This window comes from Staurois parvus, unplaced genomic scaffold (genome assembly GCF_062004578.1).
Source record: "Staurois parvus isolate SC_StPar_1 unplaced genomic scaffold, SC_StPar_1.0 ptg000450l, whole genome shotgun sequence".
Lineage (NCBI taxonomy): Eukaryota > Metazoa > Chordata > Amphibia > Anura > Ranidae > Staurois > Staurois parvus.
Window position 1 is genome coordinate 186,616 of NW_028318246.1, and position 22,093 is coordinate 208,708.

The 22,093-nt window shown below is 41.8% G+C and overlaps 1 protein-coding gene across 3 annotated transcripts in view; it reads right to left on the reverse strand.

Moving 5' to 3' along the window:
- Positions 1 to 21,716, reverse strand: part of ZBTB41 (zinc finger and BTB domain containing 41) — a 60,425-nt gene extending 38,709 nt beyond the window's left edge. The window contains exons 1-5 of one of the 3 annotated variants that reach the window (XM_089688660.1): positions 21,588 to 21,716; positions 18,170 to 18,386; positions 16,906 to 18,053; positions 7,492 to 7,699; positions 2,905 to 2,974 (exon numbers count right to left, since the gene is read on the reverse strand). In XM_089688660.1, coding sequence (XP_089544786.1) covers positions 2,905 to 2,974; positions 7,492 to 7,699; positions 16,906 to 17,965 — 1,338 coding nt within the window. In that variant the 5' untranslated portion in view covers positions 17,966 to 18,053; positions 18,170 to 18,386; positions 21,588 to 21,716. The remainder of the gene's footprint in view (positions 1 to 2,904; positions 2,975 to 7,491; positions 7,700 to 16,905; positions 18,054 to 18,169; positions 18,387 to 21,587) is intronic. The other 2 variants (XM_089688661.1, XM_089688662.1) reach the window with 2 other exon arrangements.
- Positions 21,717 to 22,093: the final 377 nt, after the last annotated feature.

The following is a 22,093-nucleotide window of genomic DNA, read 5'->3' on the forward strand; positions in this document are numbered from 1 at the left end:
GTGGCTCTATGATATTGAGAACCAGGAACTGAGGTACCCAGGGAAGGTGCTAGCCAATCCATTATTTGACAACACCAGCTGTGTGAATCAGAGCATTATCATTGTGGTAAATGGCGCTGTCTTCGGGAAACGTCTGCAACAGTGGGTGCACATGGTCGGCCAAAATTTGTACATAGTCGCTGGAAGTGGCTCTACCTTTCAAGGCGATCATGGAGCAGGGTGGATAAAAATCGATGAGTTAAATAAATAAATAAATAATATCTGATTTTTTTTATTTGTATCAAATTTATTTTAATAAAATGCTTTTGGAGTAAAAATCTAATCTAAAGATAGTTTTCTATTTAAGATACATTATTAATTTAGTTTATTCAGCATGAAATAGAGCTTAGTAATGTAGCATGGGGCTGTATATTCTGCAATATTTACATTTTTGGTAAACTCACTCAGTGAATCCAAGCTCTGCAAACTGAGGTAACATGCACTACATTGATGATTAACCTAAAATCGGTTCTGATATCGCTGTTTTACTAACCTGACAGCTTATTATTCTAAAAAGAAACCTTCATTTGGTTTGCAAATATTAAAGATTCTAACTACCAGCAAGAATGAGTCAGATGCCTTACATTTAAAGAGCACCTGTCATTTTAGATCCATCATGGCAGCGCCTGTTACTGGGCATCCACTCACCTGCTGCCGCCACGTCCTTCACTGCCTCATCAACAGTCGTCCCATTAAAGTGAATGGGACTGTCGGTGAGTCAACAGCGGGACAAAAGGAGGAGCCGCTACAGGACACAGATGACAGTTGCTCTTTAAAAATTATGATTTATACTGACAAATACAGTTGACAGATGTCTCATTCAACCTATCTCATCACTAACGTATCTCATGTACTTGCAATCTACTTTTTTTCTGTTTCTTCTCTTTCTTACTACAATAGACTTTTCTGAATTGTACTTTTCATAAGTGCCTTGTTTTTTCTATCCATATAATCTGAAAATGTGTTGTTGTTTTATTGTCTACATTTTTTCAATAAAATTGTTTGTAAACAAAAAAAATTATGATTTAATCTACTTTCACACTGAGCCGCCGCAAAAACGAATAGGCTTTTTTACAAAACGTTATTTTAAAGGACACGTGACTTAAAACTGCACCAAAAACGCTTCTCAGAGGCATTTTTCAGGCGATTTCCATTGATTTCAATGGGAAGAGGCATTTTTGGGCCGTTTTTTTTTTTTACTCCCCAAACATTCCCCAAAGATGCAAGCAGGAGTTTTTACACCACACCACAAGCACAATGCCTCAGTGTGAAAACATACATAGATATACATTCACAAACACAGGAAAGCATTTTTCTTGAGCTTTTCAGGCTTTTTTTAAGTGCAAAAACGCTTGAAAAACTCCTTAAAAAAGTAGCCTTAAATCGAGCCTTTTCACTAGTGATTTAAATCAACTTGATTTAAATCAAATCTATCCTGTGATGGAGCCTGCAGAATACCTAGATATGGCTGCCCAAACCATGATTGTGCCATGCTTTATTGTCAGCACAAGACAGTCCTGGTCCTAAGCTTGGAACGGTGTTTGCCACATGTAAACATATCCAGTGCTTGGGAACAGTGTGAAGCTCGATTCACTAGACCATATTACAGTCTTGTGTTAATCAATAGTCCACAATTTTTGTGTGTTGCACCACTCTCTCATCTTCTGAGCATTAATATCGGTCAGTAGTGGTTTGGCAATTGCAGCTCACCCGTAAATGTTCTGCTTACGGAGTTCCCTCTGCATAGTTTTTGTGGACACGGGCTTTGGAAGACTGAGCTCTGCAGTCACTTTTGCAGCAGTTGTTTTCTTATTCCGAGTCACAATCCTGAAAATGTCCTATCTCTTTCGGTCAGTTGACCATGTCGACCGCTCTTTTGCTTATCAAATGATTTTTTCCCAGAAATTGTATACGTCGTCAAAACCTTTGATACTGTACTGCATGACACGGCAAATAAATTGGCAACTTCCGTCACAGAGGCACCAGCTAAGCAGGCACCAACAATTTGCCCTCTTTGAAGCTCAGTAAGCTCTGACACGACTCTGTATCAGCAGCAGCTCACTCAGTGAATGACAAAAGTGAGGCTTCCCACCTGTTGGCTAGGTGTCTCGTCACACAGCAGAAGTAAAAGAATGTTACATCACTTCCGCTTTCAACACAAAACATATCACTTGCACACCTGCAAATCATGTAGTGTTTTCATATTTTTGTCCATTTATATATTTATTCACTATCCCAATTAAACACAAACATATACAGGCAGATCTTCTTTATAATGTTTATATATTTAGTCCTCCTTCAGCTAGAAACTAGAATTTTAGAAGTAGTTGCTGTTAGTACTTAGAATAAGCCAGATGTACACAGAAACATATTGGCCAAGTCCTGCTGAATCGGCTGAAATTCAAGCCGTGGATGGCCCTGCAGGCAACACCCAGCTTGACAAAAGTCAAATTTTTCAATCAAATTTGTTGAGGGAGCCAGGTGGAAAATTTTCTACCAATCAGCAGCCACATCCAATCAGATGCAGTCATTGTTCAGGATTCCGAGAGCTGCTGACTTTTTCATTCTGAACAGCTGTCAGAATGTAAAGGTTAGCAGGGGAGATTCATTCATCCAAACTGTTTAGCAAAGATAATCTATTAGAAATCTACATGTGTATGGTTAGTCATAGTCTTTAACCCTGTCTTGGTTTTTAAATATTATTATTGTGATACATGATGTGTATGGCGAAAACAGTTTGCACAGTGTTTTACATAATAATGGCAGAGAGTACGGCTGCAAAAAAATTAAATACAAGAGCAATCAAAGAGCCCTGATTTTACTTCCTCAAACATATGACAACATGAATTCAACAAAACGACTTACATCGCACTTCCAGCCTTCACTCTTTAATCTCTTGATTGCAATAAACTCTTGTGCATTTTCTGCATGGAACCTGGAAAAGAATAGCAAGAAATATTCATCTCTGCTATTCATTAATACTGCATGTACACTCATTATGTCTCAAAATGTTCACACCATTTTTAAATAAACCAACAAGTAACATCTACAAAATGTACTATAATATGAGGACTGATTGCTCTAGTAGTCATTGTTGCAGAATTGCTGTTTTGTTGAAGCAATTTTTTATATATACAGTGGGGATCGAAAGTTTGGGCACCCCAGCTAAAAATTTGTATTAATGTGCATAAAGAAGCCAAGGAAAGATGGAAAAATCTCCAAAAGGCATCAAATTACAGATTAGACATTCTTATAATATGTCAACAAAAGTTAGATTTTATTTCCATCATTTACACTTTCAAAATAACAGAAAACAAAAAAATGGCGTCTGCAAAAGTTTGGGCACCCTGCAGAGTTAATATCTTGTACTGCCCCCTTTGGCAAGTATCACAGCTTGTAAACGCTTTTTGTAGCCAGCCAAGAGTCTTTCAATTCTTGTTTGAGGTATCTTTGCCCATTCTTCCTTACAAAAGTCTTCCAGTTCTTTGAGATTTCTGGGCTGTCTGTCACGCACTGCTCTTTTAAGGTCTATCCATAGATTTTCAATTATGTTGAGGTCAGGAGATTGTGAAGGCCATGGCAAAACCTTCAGTTTACGCCTCTTGATGTAATCCCCTGTGGATTTCGAGGTGTGTTTAGGATCATTATCCATTTGTAGAAGCCATCCTCTCTTTAACTTCAGCTTTTTCACAGATGGCATCAAGTTACCATCCAAAATTTGCTGAAATTTTATTGAATCCATTTTTCCTTCTACTCGTGAGATGTTCCCTGTGCCACTGACTGCAACACAACCCCAAAGCATGATTGATCCAACCCCATGCTTAACAGTTGGACAGAGGTTCTTTTCATTAAATTCTGTGCCCCTTCTTCTCCAAACGTACCTTTGCTCATTCCGGCCAAAAAGTTAAATTTTAACCTCATCGGTCCACAGAACTTGTTTCCAAAATGCATCAGGCTTGTCTATATGTTCATTTGCAAAGTTCAAATGATGATTTTTGTGGTGAGGACGTAGAACAGGTTTTCTTCAGATGACTCTTCCATGAAGACCATATTTGTACAAGTATCTCTTTATAGTGGAATAGTGTACCACAACTCCAGTGTCTGCCAGATCTTTCTGGAGGGATCATGCAGTCAAACGTGGGTTTTGAACGGTTTTTCTCACAATCCTGCGAGCTGTTCTGTCTGATATTTTTCTTGGTCTTCCAGATTTTGCTTTAACTTCCACTGTTCCTGATGACTGCCATTTCTTAATTACATTCCGAACAGAGGATATTGACATCTGAAAACGCGTTGCTATCTTCTTATAGCCTTCTCCAGCTTTGTGAGCGTAAACTATTTTCAGTTTCAGTTTTCTAGACAACTGCTTAGAAGAACCCATGGTGCTGATTGTTGGGGCAAGGTCAGATGAGTCTGGGCATTTAAAATCTTTGAGATTGACATCACCTGGTCTTCCCAGACGATGATTGAGAACAATCCATGACACTGGCAGGTCTCAGCTTGGCAAAGAGGGCAGTGCATGCTATAAATTCTGCAGGGTGCCCAAACTTTTGCAGATGCCATTTTTTTGTTTTCTGTTATTTTGAAAGTGTAAATGATGGAAATAAAATCTAACTTTTGTTGACATATTAAAAGAATGTCTAATCTGTAATTTGATGCCTTTTGGAGATTTTTCCATCTTTCCTTGGCTTCTTTATGCACATTAATACAAATTTTTAGCTGGGGTGCCCAAACTTTCGATCCCCACTGTATATATGTGTATATATATATATAAATATAAATATATATATATATATATATATATAAAATCTGCTGCTCAACATACAGGGCCCACTTTTTCCAAATGTCAGCACATTATTTTATTAACCGGTTTAACTCCACCCTATAGCAGGAATAATGCTACAGGGCGGACTCTCTGCACAATATTATGTATATATGTATAAAATGTATTGAGCTCCCGCCATGAGCGGGGGCCAGGGCACGCGCGCCTGCCGACTTATCGGTGCCATGATTCGGTACCCGTCCGATCAATCAGCAGATTCAGGCTGTTCAGCCTGCTGATTTATCCCTGGCCTATCACAATTGCATGATGAATCTCACATGCAGCAGTGCCAGTACTAGTGCTGCTCAACCTTTTGGTGAACTGGCGAGCACCAGCAGCCTAGTACATCCTAGTCTTATACATACCAGCACTGCAGTATCACTTGACAACGTGGCGAGTCCCATAAGTGCAGTACAAGCTGGTGCGGTGGCTAGCACAAGTAGTGTCCTGCAGCCACCAAGAATTTGCACACAGGCCCGTACAGCCCATAGTGTCCTTCCGGATGTGCTTGATCTGATTGTCAGTCCACAGATTCTGCAGCCTCCGGTTTCCTCCCACACTCCAAAGACATGCTGGTAGGTTAATTGGCTCCTGTCTAAATTGGCCCTAGTATGTGTATGTATGGATGTGAGTTAGGGACTTTAGACTGTATGCCCCTCGAGAGTTAGGGACTGATGTGAATGCACAATATATATGTAAAGCGCTGCGTAAATTGACAGCATTATAGAAGTACCTGTAATGAATAAATATGCACAACAGTTTGTCGCTGCCAACCCAAATTCAAACATTGCTAGATCATTTGCATGGAAACCTATTATGGCTTGTGAATTGAAAGTTTTTTTGAGCCTAACCCTCAACATGGGCATTACTGAAAAAAAATTATTTGCGGCTGTATTGGTCCACAGACCCAATTCATAATATGCCCATGTTCTCTGCTGCCATGGCCAGGCATAGATATGAGAATATAATGCGATTTATGCATTTCAACGACAATGCACTCTGTCGTCCTCAGGGTGACCATGAATTTGACCGGCTACACAAAATTCAGCCCCTCGTAAATCAGCTAACCCAAAAATTTGCAGATGTCTATACTCCCCAGCAAAACATCTGCGTTGATGAGTCCCTCATTAGTTTTCCTGGCCAGCTTGCATTCAAACAATTTCTACTGAGCAAGCGTGCCAAATATGGGGTCAAGATGTATAAGACCTGTGAGTGGGCAACAGGCTATACATGTAAGTTTCAGATTTACGAGGGAAAAGATAGTCACGTGGAGCCCCCCAGATGCCCAGACTACATGGGGCGCAGTGGCAAGATAGTTGGTACCCCAACCCAAAGGACACCCACACATGGAATTAGGCATGACACCCGCTTTTTTTTGTCCCTCCTGTCCTGGCCAACCTGGTCTCTGCCTCAAGAACTGCTTCCGTCGCTACCATACACTAGTGGACTATTAGTACAGGGTCCAGCACGGCAAAGTTCAGGGCACATATTTGCACAGGGTCTCGAAAGATGTTACGTAGTCAGGAAACTGGCTATCACATTTTGAGAGACCCAACAATCTGGTTTAAAGTTAAAAAAAAGTTTTAAAAAAAACTCTTCCCAGTGTAGAATGGCCACAGAGGTGGCAAAAAGGGCTCAATATGAAGCCAGACACCCGCTATGCACCACTTAAGCTGGCCATAGATGGATCGAATCCTAGGCAAATCAGCAGAGACGATAAACTTGGGTACAACCACCCTTTCAGATTTTTACATGCGACTACTGCTGGCGGGTATAACCGCTAGCAGTAATAATTGTGTTCTGCCAGCCTGGAAGGCTCTTTTCTGGCAGAACACAATAGCGCTGTGGGATGTATTCTCCCATCAACACTGACTGTGTTGATGTGGGAATCAAGCAATTTTCTTTCCTTCCACCTGGTGGAAGGAATGAATATTGCATAATCTATGGCCTGCTTTAGAATGTCAGTCCAGTACCATCAGTTTCTGGGCTGGAGGAAGTAGCAATGGACTTATGCTACATTGAGAACTACCAGTCCCTGTGTCATAACAGACTGTTTACCCAGCTTAAACAGTACCCTTCATGAAAAAGGAGCACCAAGCTTAAAAGGAAGGCAGTGATGAAGCACAGTAACATCACCAGCACCTCCAGAAAGTGGAAAGACCGTAGCCTAAGCTGACGCAAGTGTTTTATTTATTATTATTTCAGTCTTTTTCAAGCTATTTGTATTGGGTTGGGGGGAGGGATTAGTTAAATAGACTTTCCATTTTGCAATTTTAGGTTACCAGCCATTTTCCCTGCTATCTCCTTGGATGAGGTCTTCCATTTTATGGCTACCATGACATGCTAGGCTTGTAGTTTCAGGATAGAAGGATAATTACCAGTTGCTATCAGTGCTGTCTGGCAGTTAGCCAAAGCAACTTTACAGTAAGTGGGGCAAGTATCCCTTGCAGAGAGACTACAGTAGTTGTAAATACTTATTGTGTTACTGTGGGAAGGATCACCATCCTATTACTATAGGAAAGGGGTCCTGAGAAAAGAGGAGATTGACATTCTTCCAGCTCTTTATTGAACAAACCTTGCCCATTTCATAAACAGCACACACAAGCAGTAAATATGAAGTTCACATGATTTACCTCCTGACATGTTTCACAAGGGTCTTCCTGCTGGCATGGAGCTTGCTGCAGAATGGACACTTGTGATCCTTTCTGGGAATTTCTGTTTCATTGTTGTGCCTCTTTCGGTGAACTGTTAAGTTGGATTTGGTAGAGTACCTCAAATTGCAGATGTCACATTGAAAAGGCTTTTCTCCTGTGTGCACTCGTGTATGGCTCTCATATTTACCTGGAAATAAATGTCAGCTCTAATAAAAAGGTAGGCATTTTCAGTTATAAGTCAAGTGCAGACATACACAACATAGCTTTCACAAGTATAGAGCTGTTCTCATTAAATAGGACCTGCCAGTAGGTGGCATTTGTAGAAATCAGAACCTCAACTCTCTTGCATTGTAATAATAGTGCAGACTTACCATCCACAGATAGTTCTCTCCTGTTATTCTATTATATTTACTCTTTACTCTTCTGTGGTTGTTTATAAGGCTCCCACAGAGGCTGTCCCATCTCCTGCCCCAGATCAGGGCTCTAAAGGTGTGCTCACACCATATGCGTTGCGGCTACGCTGGCCACTATATCTAGTGCAGTGCCAATACATAAACAAGGCAAAATACCTTGTTTCCAATGGTGAACATTCATACCACAGCGTTGCTGTGGGGATACGGAAAGAAAGATCTGTTTTTCAGTGTAGTGGGTTGTGACATGAACCATGGTATGCTGCTGCAGTGAACAAAACTGTACTAAAATGTCACTTCTGACATTTCAATGAAGTTCTGCAAAAAAGTTAATAATGATCCGAACACATTGGCACTATGTCTCACAGTGCACAACAGTGGCCGTGCATTCAGAGTGGCTCAATGGTTTGAATGAGCCCTAAAAAGAGATACCCTTTCTGGGTTGAAAAGGAAGGTAAAACTCATCCTTACAACACCTTAGTTACTTGTCTCATCCTTACAACACCTTAGTTAGTTAATCTGCACTGAGCCTAAGCAGGAGATACACTCTACAGTCTGACACTTATGCTCTGTGAATGAGAGAAAGAGAACAAACCGTTATCTGCAAGAAGTCAGGCTGCACTGCTATAAAAATTCAAGAATGAAAAATCATATTAAAAATGCCCATTTCTGACTGGTTCTCTAAAGCAGCACTATCAGTCACCTAAAAAAATCTTCTCAGTACCATGTTACAGAACCGCTAATTAAACTCATCTCTTTGGTGGCCCATATCTTCTACCTTTATTCCATTCAAGCTCAGCAGCCTTCCTCAGACTCTTGCATTCACACTTCTGACAGCATCAGATGCCCATGTCTTCTGTTAGGTATAGGGGGATCAGAGAATGGAACCACAGTGCATAACAAGGGTCGCAGGCATCCAACCAATTTTAGAACCTGCCGGAAGATGCAGCACTTGAACGAAGCAAAGGTAGGACACACAAGCCACCCAGGCGAGTAAAACAGCTAGGGAACTGCCTTTAAAGATATGTTCACCTTACATAACCTGTTACACCTTTATTCAGGATGTAACAGGTTACGAAATGATCGGCACCAACTCCCCCCAAATCCCCCGTTGTGTCAGCCCGCCTGGCCCTGTTACTCATGCACAGTATTCTGTGAATGGGAAAACAACAAATTCCAACAGCCTTGGCGCTGTCGCCTTGTAGTTCTCAATGAACTACAATGGCGCTGTTGAGCGATGCGGTAGTTCATTTATTCTTCCTGTCAGAGTGTATCTGCTTGCCCACATGAGGTACAAGCACACAGATACCATGACAGATCTGCAGAAGTCCTGCATGGCATCTGTGATCTGCTGATTACTGGTGCAATGCTTTCCAGGCTCCCAAAACAAAAAATAGTAAATGCACATTTTTTTACTTGCAAAACAAATGTGCATTAAATATTTGTTTACCTTATCCTTTAAGATTTTATTTGGGTGACTCACAGTGTCACATTAAAGCATATGTAAAACCGACCACTTATTTTCCATGAGTTTTATCATTTTAATGTGATTTCAAAAGTCATGTTAATTATTTTAAATATACAGCTTTCATTAAAATAATACCCCGTGATTCTGCCATTAAGGTCCTCAGTCAAGTAGTTCCTGTTAGGGTGACAAGATTGTTCTTCCTTCCAATTGTGCGTCTGCATTGTCACCCTTTCATACCATCTTCCCATTGACAATATAAGTGGCTGTTTTAATACACCTTTCACAGGCATGGTTGATTGTTGTCACTCTCAGGAAGCCCATCCTGAAAAATGCCATGCAACCATAACTGGATCCAGGGGAGGACTGAAAACTTTTACCCTGGGGGGAAATACCATCATCCGGCCCTTTCGTTAAAGCTCTTCTTACAGCAAATCATACACAACAGGACAGTGAGGAAAATGGAATGTACAGTGCAGTGTACAGAATGAGGGAAAGTGGAAAAGGAAATGTACACTACAGTGTAGAGTGTGACACAAATGGGAAATTTGAAAACAGGTGATGCATAGCACAGGGTCCAGAATAGAATGGTGTTAATTAACCCCTTCACGCCTAAGGGTAAAACAAATCCTAAAGCCTAAGCACAATTTTGCAACGTTGACGTTTGTTAGTAAAAAGTACATATCACCACAACTACTTTGTACATCCAGGTGAATTATACCGCGTTTTTTTCAGGACAAACTTGGGTTTCATTTGGTGGTAAATGGTAATGGATACCTCCTGATTTTGTTTTTTTATAATCAAAGGAAAACTGGCCCAAAATAGTAAAAAAAATATTTTGACCCAAACACTTACATTGGCACTGAACTAGATCAAACCTTGATCTAGGTATTTTTTCTTATATTTTTTTTGCAAACATTTTCTTTTTCCTCTATACAATGTATCTCTCTCCTCCATTCATAGAGAGAGAGAGAGAGAGAGAAAAAAAAAAAAAAAAAAAAAAAAAAGGGGTCCGGGCTGTACAGTGACTGATCAGAGGCTATCACAGCGATCATTTGACCTGGAATCGGGAGTCCTGGGTCCTGATCATTAGAATTGGTTCCGGGGCTCTCAGTGACACCCCAGCCTTTGTGCTGGGAGAGTGCTCCCAGCAGAAAGACAGGTACGCAAATATGCGGCCCCACGGAAAAAAGCCCAGTTCTGTGAGGCCACATATTTGTGTCGGCATCAAGGGGTTAAAGAACATACAGAGCAGAGGACAAATTGAGGCAATTTGGATTAGGCAGTATTAAACATCCTACAGAACAGGATGGTGTAGAGCAGTGGTTCTTAACCTGGGTTCGATCGAACCCCAGGGGTTCGGTGAGTCAGTCTCGCGGGTTCGGCGGAGGTGAAGACCCACACCCGACTCATATGATTCGTGCAGTAAATATTCATTATTATGTTTTTGTTTCTGTGTGAAAATCATGTTTTAATGGTTTTGTTCTTTGTTCTTAACGGTTTTGTTTATTTTGTGCACCTATGTATAAATATATACCTAAATATATACCTATGTTTTGAATTTTAAAAATCTTATTTTATTTTTCCAATTAAGAAGGGTTCGGTGAATGCGCATATGAAACTGGTGGGGTTCAGTACCTCCAACAAGGTTAAGAACCACTGGTGTAGAGGGAGGAGTGTACAGTATAGGGTACAGAATGAGGCAGTACGGATTAGGAAATGTACAGCACAGTGTACAGAATGAGTTGGTGTGGAATACAAATGTGCAGGACAACGTACAGAATCAGGCAGTGTGGGATACGGAAGGTACAGCACAGCATACAGATTGAGGTATGGAATAGCAAATGTGCAGCAAAGTCAAGCAGTCAGAGGTAGGAAACATACAGTACAGTCTACAGAATGAATTGGTCAAAAGTATGTAATGTACAATACAGTGAAGTGGTCAGGAATATGTAATGTACGGTACAGAGCACAGACTGATCCATTCCGTACGTTCTAATGTATGTTACAAACTCCTAAATGATTCACTCTGTATGCTGCAGTGTATTTTTATTACTGCTGACTGTTCCACTATGCACAATACTGTATGTACTCCGTTTTGTATACTGTGGTTTGCATTCGTTACATACTCCCCTCCCACAAGTAGCAGATTTCCCATCATAAGTGAGGGAGAAGAGGGCCCTCCATTATTACTTTGCAAAACTGTTTTCTCCTTATCTGCCGAGTTGCTCACCTTTCCTTCAGCTGTTCTACCAGCAAGCCCAGACTGTAGCTGTTTCAGCCCCTCTAGAAGTTCACAGTAAGGCTGTCTTCAGACACTGAAGCTGCAACTCACAGCTAGTCACAGTCCCATTGCTCTTTGCTGTGATTAGTGCAATAGGACCCTGCCTCTGCCTACACAGTGTAGAAAATGGAGTTGGGAGACACAGTTCTCCTGCAACAATTACAATGGGTGACAGGACTCTTAACTACCTGGGATAACTTCTCATTTATAATATATTTTACAAATAAGTTTTATTCAGTTTTCTAACCCCTTAAAATGAATTTGTATGTTCCCAGGGATGAGCTCAGGCATGTCCAAAGCTGCTTGAGCTATCCTACCAGGAAGCTGTCACTGTGGACAGCCAATTGTAAGTGGCAGAGGCATCCCCCGCCCCACAGGCGCACATATCCAAGGTGTGTGTATACATGCAGCTGTGCGGAAGGGATTGTCTCTGCCACTTATGATTGGCTGTCCTCAGTGACATTTTCCTGGCGGGATAGTTCATGTGGGTTTGGACTTGTGTCCACACGTGCCTGAACAAACCTCGACTTGTAACCTTCTCTCCTTCATGATACAGTGCTTGGTATCTGAGTCACTTGTTGCCAGGAAAAAAGAAAATGAGTAAGGATGAGCTTGTGATGTCATTTTCCTAATTTGGCCATATTACGTCAATGATGTTACAAGCATCCCCGTACCTTTATGTACATGCATTCGCAGGGCTGGGAATGTTCCGTCTGCAGTTGTGTGGGTGGCAGTGGACAGGAGTAACAACCTTCTTCCAGGTTTGGTCCGAACCCAAGTTCAAACCAACCCTGAGCTCATTAGTCATTAGCACTAATACAGCCTGGTACAAAGCCTATATAGGATTCCAGGCACAAAATATTATCAAAACCTAAAGAAATAAAAAATCATACCATAAAAGCAAGCGGAGGTATTTGCAAAGAAGTAATATCACCAGGGATGTTCAATTTATGTTGCCCAACGCCCGGGACGTGTAGTTCCGGATGCTGGGCAGGTAGTTTTCTTTTAACTTTTAGACCTGCTGCAGGCAAGCAGTAGGACTCACCTGTCAGGTGGAAGCATTCGGGGCAGCTGATTGCTTCCACACAGCCCACTACAGTGCTAGCCTCCACCCCCATGCCCGCTATGTCTCCCGGGCTCCGCTTGCCCATCTGCAGGCCGGGACTGGTTCAGCGGGTGCTAGCGGGTATAGGGAAGGAAGGAGAGCAGACAGGTTCACTCCCTTCTTCTTCTTCTGACCCGGAAGTGACATTGTGAAGTCACTTCTGGTCCCCGTTGAAAGATTTCCTGGCCATCAAGACTGGGAAAGAATGTAATGCAGTGTGATGTGAAATGCATTACATCCAGTGGAGCACAGGGGGAGACCTCCAGGGTCATTTAGACCCTGGATGTCTCAATAAAGAGAACCTGTCACCAAAAATCATCACATAGGGGACTTTTTGTCCCCTATGTGATGAAAAAAAAAAAATAGTAAAAATAAAATTCTCGTACGAGAGTGGATTCTTAGGATCCAGAGGATTGCTGAAATGGAGGAACTGATCTCAGTGGCAAAAGATCACCCCGAGCGATTCAGGAAGACTTGGGCTTGTTGGACCCATTTCCAATCTACTGATACTTACCTTGGCTTGCTGAAGGATTGAACGAGAAAGACTTGGAGACACAGAAGGCCTCTAGAACTTTCACCTCGGCAATAACTCCATTAACGGTCATTCACTGAATTATATCGCTAATTAAAAAGATGGACTTAGATACAGCCAGGCTGTTACTAATAGATGTAACTGGTTTGGTTATGCTTCTTTAAATATGAACCTCATCATCCAACCACTTCCCCCCCCCCCCCTTTTTTTTTTTTTTTTTTTTCTCTCTCCCTCTCTCTCTCCCCATTCCCCCCTTCTATTTGTCATGTGCGTCTCCTCCCACCTCATTTTGATATCTCATCTCATATTCTTCCTCCATCCCCACGCTCCTCTCTTTCTTTTCTTTTCTTTCTCTCATTTACACCCTCTTTTCTCATAGTCTAATTAGCTATTATTCTCATTCGGTACGGAACGCTCATAGCTATACAGATGTAACAATATTCTACAACAGTAGCCCACATTTTTTAGAGATGGAAATATATGTCATAGATGCCTTGAGAGGATACTTTTGTCGACCACTTCAGAATCCGCTTATGTGTACTCTCCTTACATAGAGCCTAGTGTATACCATAATTATCTAAAGTACATGCTACTGTCAGTATTGCTATGGTTACGTCTATCACTTTTGCCTTACTGTGGAACTCCGTCCTCTGATGTTCTACAAATTAATATATTGTCTTGATCCCGTCTGCGTTACGGGAGAACGTACAAGAAATTTTGCACGGACTGCGATCCGTATCTGTCTATCATTTGTTTACCTTTCATACTTCAATAAAACGTTTTTTGGAAAAAAAAAAAAAATTCTTACACTGAAGCACATGCCCCCCCCCCCCCCCAAAAAAAAACCCATTGAGGCCACCCACGTATGCGCACATACAAACGTAAAAGCACACACTGGGGAGCCTACGCATGAAAATGTTGATTGAGATACACGTTACCTATCGCAATAATTTTAGCACCAGACCTCCTCTGTAACGCTAAACTGATGACCTATAAAGGGCTTTAAAAGTGTCGCCTATAGAAAATATAGGGTACTACATTTTGTTGCCATTTGACATGTCAGATATCAATTTACTAGGTACAACCTCAACTTTTATATTTTATCAAAAAATTGGGTAATTTATTGTTTTGTGCCCAAAAGTAACTTAAGTGTATTTTTTACTGAAATTTTGCGTTGCCTAGATCTTTTGTGGAAATTGGAACTACCAATATTTTATTCTCTAGGGTCTCTGCTTTCAGATAATATATATATATATTTGTGGGGTTTTGTAATCTTCAAACCTAAAATGATTTTTTAAGCGTGTGCAAAAAACACAAAAACAGCTCTGGCAGTGAAAGAGATAAAGGATAAGCCCGACACTCCCCTTTCCTGAGGAGCACCCAATCGGGCAAGGTTTCTCTCTTCCCTGCTAGTCCCCGGGTTCAGTTCTGGAGACAAGCAGGGAGGTGAGGAAGAGATAAACAGTGCAGTGTTAAATATGACTGATCAATAACACAGCACAAAAAAAACTAATTAAAAAACGTGACAAAATCCAAAGTCCCAAACAAACAGTGTTTGAGTGCTCCAATCAAAAAAATGTTATGAATAAAAGTGCAGCGCTAATTAATAAATCTAAAATTGTCCACTGTAAGTCCAGTTCATATAAATGTGCCAGATGAAAATCCACAATGGTGATCCGTGAGGAAGTAGCAGAAATGCGCACTCACCAGAAGGCGGATATATATAAGCAGTATATATCAAAAGCTCATGGATCCTCGGTCAAGAAGAGATAGATCTGGTCACTGTGGGTTGGCCTTTCCTTTCTTCAAGGGTGCAGAGCAAAATTCTTCCTCCTCTCAGGTGGGTGCTTGAATTCCCAATAAGGACTCTGCAAAGAGGTACTCCACATAGAGAGTGTATGTCCTCTGAGTGCTTCTCCCGCCTTCCCTCTCCGGTTCTCTTTCTCTCCTTGTTCTCTGCTTAAAGGTACCTTTAGTAGAGAACAAGGAGAGAAAGAGAACCGCAGAGGGAAGGCGGGAGAAGCACTCAGAGGACATACACTCTCTATGTGTAGTACCTCTTTGCAGAGTCCTTATTGGGAATTCAAGCACCCACCTGAGAGGAGGAAGAATTTTGCTCTGCACCCTTGAAGAAAGGAAAGGCCAACCCACAGTGACCAGATCTATCTCTTCTTGACCGAGGATCCATGAGCTTTTGATATATACTGCTTATATATATCCGCCTTCTGGTGAGTGCGCATTTCTGCTACTTCCTCACGGATCACCATTGTGGATTTTCATCTTTCACCTGGCACATTTATATGAACTGGACTTACAGTGGACAATTTTAGATTTATTAATTAGCGCTGCACTTTTATTCATATTATTCTGTATAAGTATTTATTGGTTACTTAGAGTGCTTAGCTGCTTTTTAGAATCAAGCGCTCACTTTTTTCATTTTCTAATCAAAAAAATGTGTCCAAACGAAATGTGTTCAATACGTCGTAAAACCCCAGTGCTCCACGATCACCTTCCAATACACTCCACACTCACCAGATATGATGGACTCCTAGCTTTTATGACCTAAGAGTCAAAAACACTTAAACTGGTGAGGTGTGTTCTCGGGCATAGTCAGGACCCAGACAGGCGGAACCAGGATTCAATATACTTCCTCAATACTTGATCCTCATGCAGGCAGGAAAAATATATGAAACAAGGTATTTGAGAAGGCCCTGGAGGAGGGGCGAAATGCGATGACGTAATTTCCGGTCCCTGTCCGACCTTTGTGATGTCACGTCCAGTGAGTGGAGCGCACGCTGTGAGCAGCGCTCCCGAGCCATTTTTGCCCATAGAGAGTGTATGGATGTGGGGATCACGGAACATTGCTTAATCTGAAAGCTTTTAACTTTGTGTTACATGTGAGTGCAATATGTATCTGAAGATTGTTTAACCCCTTCACACCAGCGCCTCCTGGCCCTTTAAGAGTTTCAGAAGCTGGGAGGCGGGGTTTAGGGTCATGTGACCGCCGTAACGCGGCATCATGTCGGTCACATGATCGGGAAAGGTCCCGATCGAAAGAGGAGATCGGGACCTTTCCATGTGTGCTGGGAGCACGCAGGGCGCGTGCTCTCGGCACATATGTCCTTTTTTAATAGAATGCAAATGTGCAGCCGCTCGGTGTCTAGGTCCAGACGCCGGGAGGCCGCACATTTGCGTTTGGCTGGCGTGAAGACGTTAACAAAGGGATGTTACGGAGTTACACTATGTGTGTCCCCCTTGTTTCTTATATTTTTCCTGAAATTTTTTTTGTGCTGTGTTATTGATCATTATTTAAGGTGTTTTTTCATTTTAGGAACAGCAGCATTACAGTATATATCCTTTTTACTGAATATATGATTTTTCACGATTTTGCAGTGTTAAATATAATAAACATTTTAAAGCCCTTTTTTGTTTTTAAAACCCCAGACATTCGTAAAAGCACCTCAGGTTTCAATACTTTTTTTTTTTGTTTATCTGGACAAGTAGATTGTCATGAAGGGACAAGTAGATTGAAACAACCATTTAGTCCCTGGACAAGTAGTTTTTTCAAACATTTCCACACACCTGATAGGTACTCACCAAATCGATCAAAGACCTTATCACACTTTGGGCATTTCAAAGTTCTCTTGTTGTTAATCTGTAACACAATCGGTGCAAGACCTTCTGGAAATTTTCCAAAACTAACAGAATTTTCATTCTTTTGTTCACATTCTTCTCGTTCCCCAATGTTTTGTCCCTCATCACCTCCAGATACCTCCCCCCCATACTCTTCTTCCACAGACTGGTCATTGTCCTCCACTGCATGGCTTTCCTCCTGCATCTCACTGTCAGAATCTTCTGGGTCTGTGCTCTCCTGACTACTTTTGCCCAAATCACTACTTGACTCTCCACTGTCACTCTCTAAGTCTTCTCCATCATCATATTTTTGGGGACTTTTTCTTTTACGTGTTGACTTCCTAGGAGAGGAATCAGAATCCTTGGAAACATCTGTTGTATCCAACTTGTGGGCTTTGTCCATGTGATTCTCCAGTGTTTTTTTGTAGCAAAAGTTCCGTTCACAGAAGGGACATTTGTGACTGTTGTTGAGTTTATGAGCAGCTTCATCTGTTACATTCGGAACCAGCTGATTGTCAATCGGAGGTAAAATGTCACTTTCAGCTGCTAGCAATTTAACGGCATCAATTATATCCAAAAACTTTGCAGCCTCCAAGACCAGACTTATTTCAGTCTCCAGCACCAGGAACTCAGATGTGTACAGAAAATTCAACAAGTGTTGAAATATTGAGCTATTTACATGTTCTAACGTCACTACGTCCATGTTTGGGTTCTTCGTCAGACAAGCGTGGAAGTAACTGCTGCCCACGGCCACCACCACTTTGTGCACTTGGAACTCCTTCCCTTCCACCACAATGACCAGATCACAGAAAGATGCCTGACGCTGGCGATCATCGTTCAAATATTTCAACAGGTTTTTGTTATAGTTCAGTGAACTAAGGACTTTCCGCTGATCGGAAGCTCCCACTACAGGAGATGGACCAGGGTCACACTGCACAGATGGAATGTCTGGGACAGCCGATTTCTCCTTCCCATCAGAGGAGCTGATGTGCATTTTTGTCATAATCTTCCTTCTTTTCTTCATGTTAAAAATACAGCAGTGACATAGAATGGATAAAACGTTATCATTAAAAGCCACGTAACCTCATTGTATGGGAGGATGATCACATTTCCTGTAAAACAACATAAATAAGAGGTGTGATCATCTTTACAGAGGAACTGCACTGTATTTGTGCACCACAATCCAAAAATGCTATTTAATTTATATTTAAATTCAAAGCAAACTTACCCATCCATCCAACTCTCCATGCTTTATTTTGCCAAGAAATCACTTTGAAAAACATCTCCTAGCATTTCTGGCTGTGGCCATCTTGAGTAAGGGAAAATGATTCATGTAGCATTTACTTCATAGAATCCATCTACCCTTAGCTCGGGCATTCAAGCAGGAGGGTGTGTTTACCTATCCTCCCCTCCTAAAGACTCCTGGGATGTGTGATATTGTTTTCCTAGGCATGGAAAGCAGAAAATAACTGAAGAAATGTGAAAAAAAGATTTAAAACATGCAAATGTAATACACTTTGCTATCTATTTACTAATGCTAGCAACATAAGGATTCACAATAGTCCATGTTGACAGAGAGGGTGAAGTTCTGCTTTAACTGCTTGCCCACCGCCCTATAGTAGAGCTACTGTTATGGTGTTGCAGGGCTGCGCAAAATCACATATATATACACGTGATTTGCATTTCTGGATAGGGGGCGCGCACTGCTATTGGCGGCTAGGGATGCCAATCACTGGGTCCCGGCCAGAGATTCCCCACAGGCACCTGGTGATCACCGAGTAAAGCTGACAGGGGAGAGACCTGTGTGTAAACAACACAGGTCTCTCTCCTGCCAGCAAGGATGTGCTGCTCGCATTTCTCTGCACAGCAGAGCAATACACAGTAGCATGTTTACATAGTAAAATACACATAGCACATACAGTAAAAGGCACACAACAAACCATTAACCCTTTGATCGCCCAAAAGTTAACCCCTTGTCATTAATACAGTGTCAGTGCTTTTTATTAGCACTGATCATTGTATTAGTGTCACTGAGGATGTCAGTGGCAGTTAGTCAGTTCCCCCCCAGTGTTAGAATGCCCGCCACAGTCTCACTCCAAGTCGCTGATTACCGCCATTACTAGTATAAAAAAATAAAAAATAAAAATTCCAGTATATATATACCGCCATTTGTAGTTGCTGTAACTTTCATATAAACCAATTAATTTACATGTATTGGGATTGTTTTTTAGCAAGACATGTAGCAGAATACATTTTGGCCTAAATTTATGATTGAATTCGTGTACATTTTTTTATTGGATATGTTTTATAGCACACAGTCAAAAATATTGTTTTTTTCAAAATTGTCAGACTTTTTTTGTTTATACGAAATACAAAACGCAAAGGTGATTAAATACCACCGAAAGAAAGCTCTATTTGTGGGGAAAAAAAGGACATAAATTTCACTTATGCACAACGTTGCATGACCGTGCAATTGTCAGTTAAAGTAATGCAGCGCCGTATCGCAAAAAATGGCCTGGTCAAAAAGGGGGGGGGGGTAAATCCTCTGGAGGGCAAGTGGTTAATATCAGCACTTCATTGAGGAAGAAACTTCACAATTGCAGACATCAGCTGCTCCTAAGCTGGGTACATATTGACTTAAAATTGGCTGGTTCAGCAGGAGGAGGGGAGAGGCTTCCCGCTGTCAGAATTCAATAGCACAGCAGGGGGGATCGCTGCACCAACATTACTTGTGTTGGTATGGCAGCTGCTTTTTTTTGTTTGTTCAACACCTTGGGTTGAATGAGAAAAAAAAAAAAGCCATCAGTGTGTACCCAGCTTTAAAGTGATTGTAAAGTCTTATTTTTTTAACCAACATGTTATACTTACCTGCTCTGTGCAAGAGGCCCCAAACCTCCTCTTTTCCGGTGTCCCCACCCCCCGGCGCTTCTGGCTCCTCCTTCCTTCTGAGTGCCCCCATAGCGCCTGCTTGCTATGGGAGCACTCGCGCATGAACTGCCTGTGTCCATAGACACACACAGTGCAGCATGGCCACTCCCTCTTCACTGGATTTGACTGAGATTAGCAGGGACCAATGGCCGTGAGAGAGGCTACAGACGGCACAGTGCTGGATGGAGTGAGGACTCAGGTAAGTAGAAGAGGTGTGAAGGGGCATACTGTCTACCTAAACATTTTTACCATAATAAAAGGAATGTATTAACCACTTGCCCTCCAAAGGATTTACCCCCATTCCTGACCAGGCCATTTTTTGTGATATGGCGCTGCATTACTATAACTGACAATTGCGCTGCACCCAAATGAAATTTATGTCCTTTTTTGCCCACAAATGGAGCTTTCTTTTGGTGGTATTTGACCACCTGTGCGGTTTTATTTTTTTTGCGCTATAAACAAAAAAAAGACAGACAATTTTGAAATAAAAATTGTTTTTTGACTTTTGCTATAAAACAGTTTCGTCATAAATTTAGGCCATAATGTATTCTGCTATGTCTTTGCTAAAAAAAAAAAAAAAAAAAATCCCAAATCGTGTAAATAATTGGTTTACGTGAAAGTTATAGCGTTTACGACTGGTGGTATATATACTGGGATTTTTTCTTTTTATACACTAGTAATGGCGGTGACTTATTGCGGGACTGCGGAGGGCACTCTGACACTGGGGAACTAACTGTAACTGACATCCCCAATGACACCTAATACAATGATCAGTGCTAATAGAAAGCACTGACACTGTACTAATGACACTGGGCAGGAAGGGGTTAACATCTTGGGCGATCAAAAGGTTAACTGTGTGCTGTGTGTTTGTTTTACTAGGGATGCATACTGTTTTGTATCTCTTCCCTATACAGAGCCATACAAAGCAGTGTGCAGGAGCTGACAGGGGAGAGATCTGTATTGTTTACACACAGATCTCTCCCCCCTCAGTGATACTTGGCGATTGACAGGTGCCGGTGGGGAATCTCCAGCAGGGACCCGGTGACTGACAGCTGTAGCATCCAATGGCAGCACTGGTAGGGTGTACACGTGCCCCCTACCCAGAAAAACAAAATCACATATATATATGTGATTTTGCACAGCCCTGCCACCCTGTTGCAGTATTTGTGCTATAGGGCGGTGAGGAAGCGGTTAAAGTGGAAGTAGTCTATTGTTATATTTTACCTACAGGAAAGCCGTTTAGGACATATTCACTTTTGTAGCGCCGGTGATGTCATCAGTGCATGTGCCCTGGGCTCTCATTGGACAAAGTGCCATCCATTGAGAGAGCCGTGTTGCAGCTGCGACTCCAGCGCGTATATGCAGGAGTGACATCATCACGGCGCAGCCCTTCAAGCAGTCGTAGCCCCCAAACCCGGAAGGAAGACTGGGTGAAGATAGAAGCTTCGAGGAGCCGTGACAGCGCTCTGCTCGATGGCTTAGTTTTCAAGTAAGTCCTTCATAATGTTCTTGTATGAGATGAATACTAGCACATTATGCACTTAACTGCCAGGGAGAAGATTGTTTTTACATTTCTTTTTTGTGGGTTACTACTACTGCTTTAAGGAGAAACCACGTCAAAATAGTCCCCAGCCTCCATCAGTCCACCTCACACTACAATGTCAGTCAAGTGTGGGCACTGAGATAACCCAACCACAGGAGAGCAGTCCTTCCAGTACCTCATCTAGGGGGTTTATATCACCTCTAGTCCACCTCTTCCACCTTTCTGTTCTTCCTCCGTATTCTACCTCTTCTTCCTTATTCTTGCTATGGTCGAGTTCCAAGCCTCGCTCCCAAATCAGCATTCTGCGTTCCAAGACTCACTCTCTGATCTGTATCCTGCGTTCCAAATATCGCTTCCGCGTCAGCACCGAGTCCCAAACTCCACTCCCGGATCACTATCCTACATTCCAAGCTTCATTTCTGTACCCAGCAATCCAAGCCTTACTTCAACATTCGATTTTGTGTTCTAAACCTCATTTCCGTATCAATGTCCTGCGTTCCAAGCCTCACTTTTACATTGGTATCTTTGGTTTCAAGCCTCATTTTCACAGACGTGCCGTGGGATCCAAGCCTCATTCTCAAAGCTGTGTCCTGCGTTTCAAGCCTCACTTTCAGATTAGTGACCTGTGTTTCAAACCTCTTTTTCAGATTAGTGACCTGTGTTCCAAGCCTCATTTTCAGA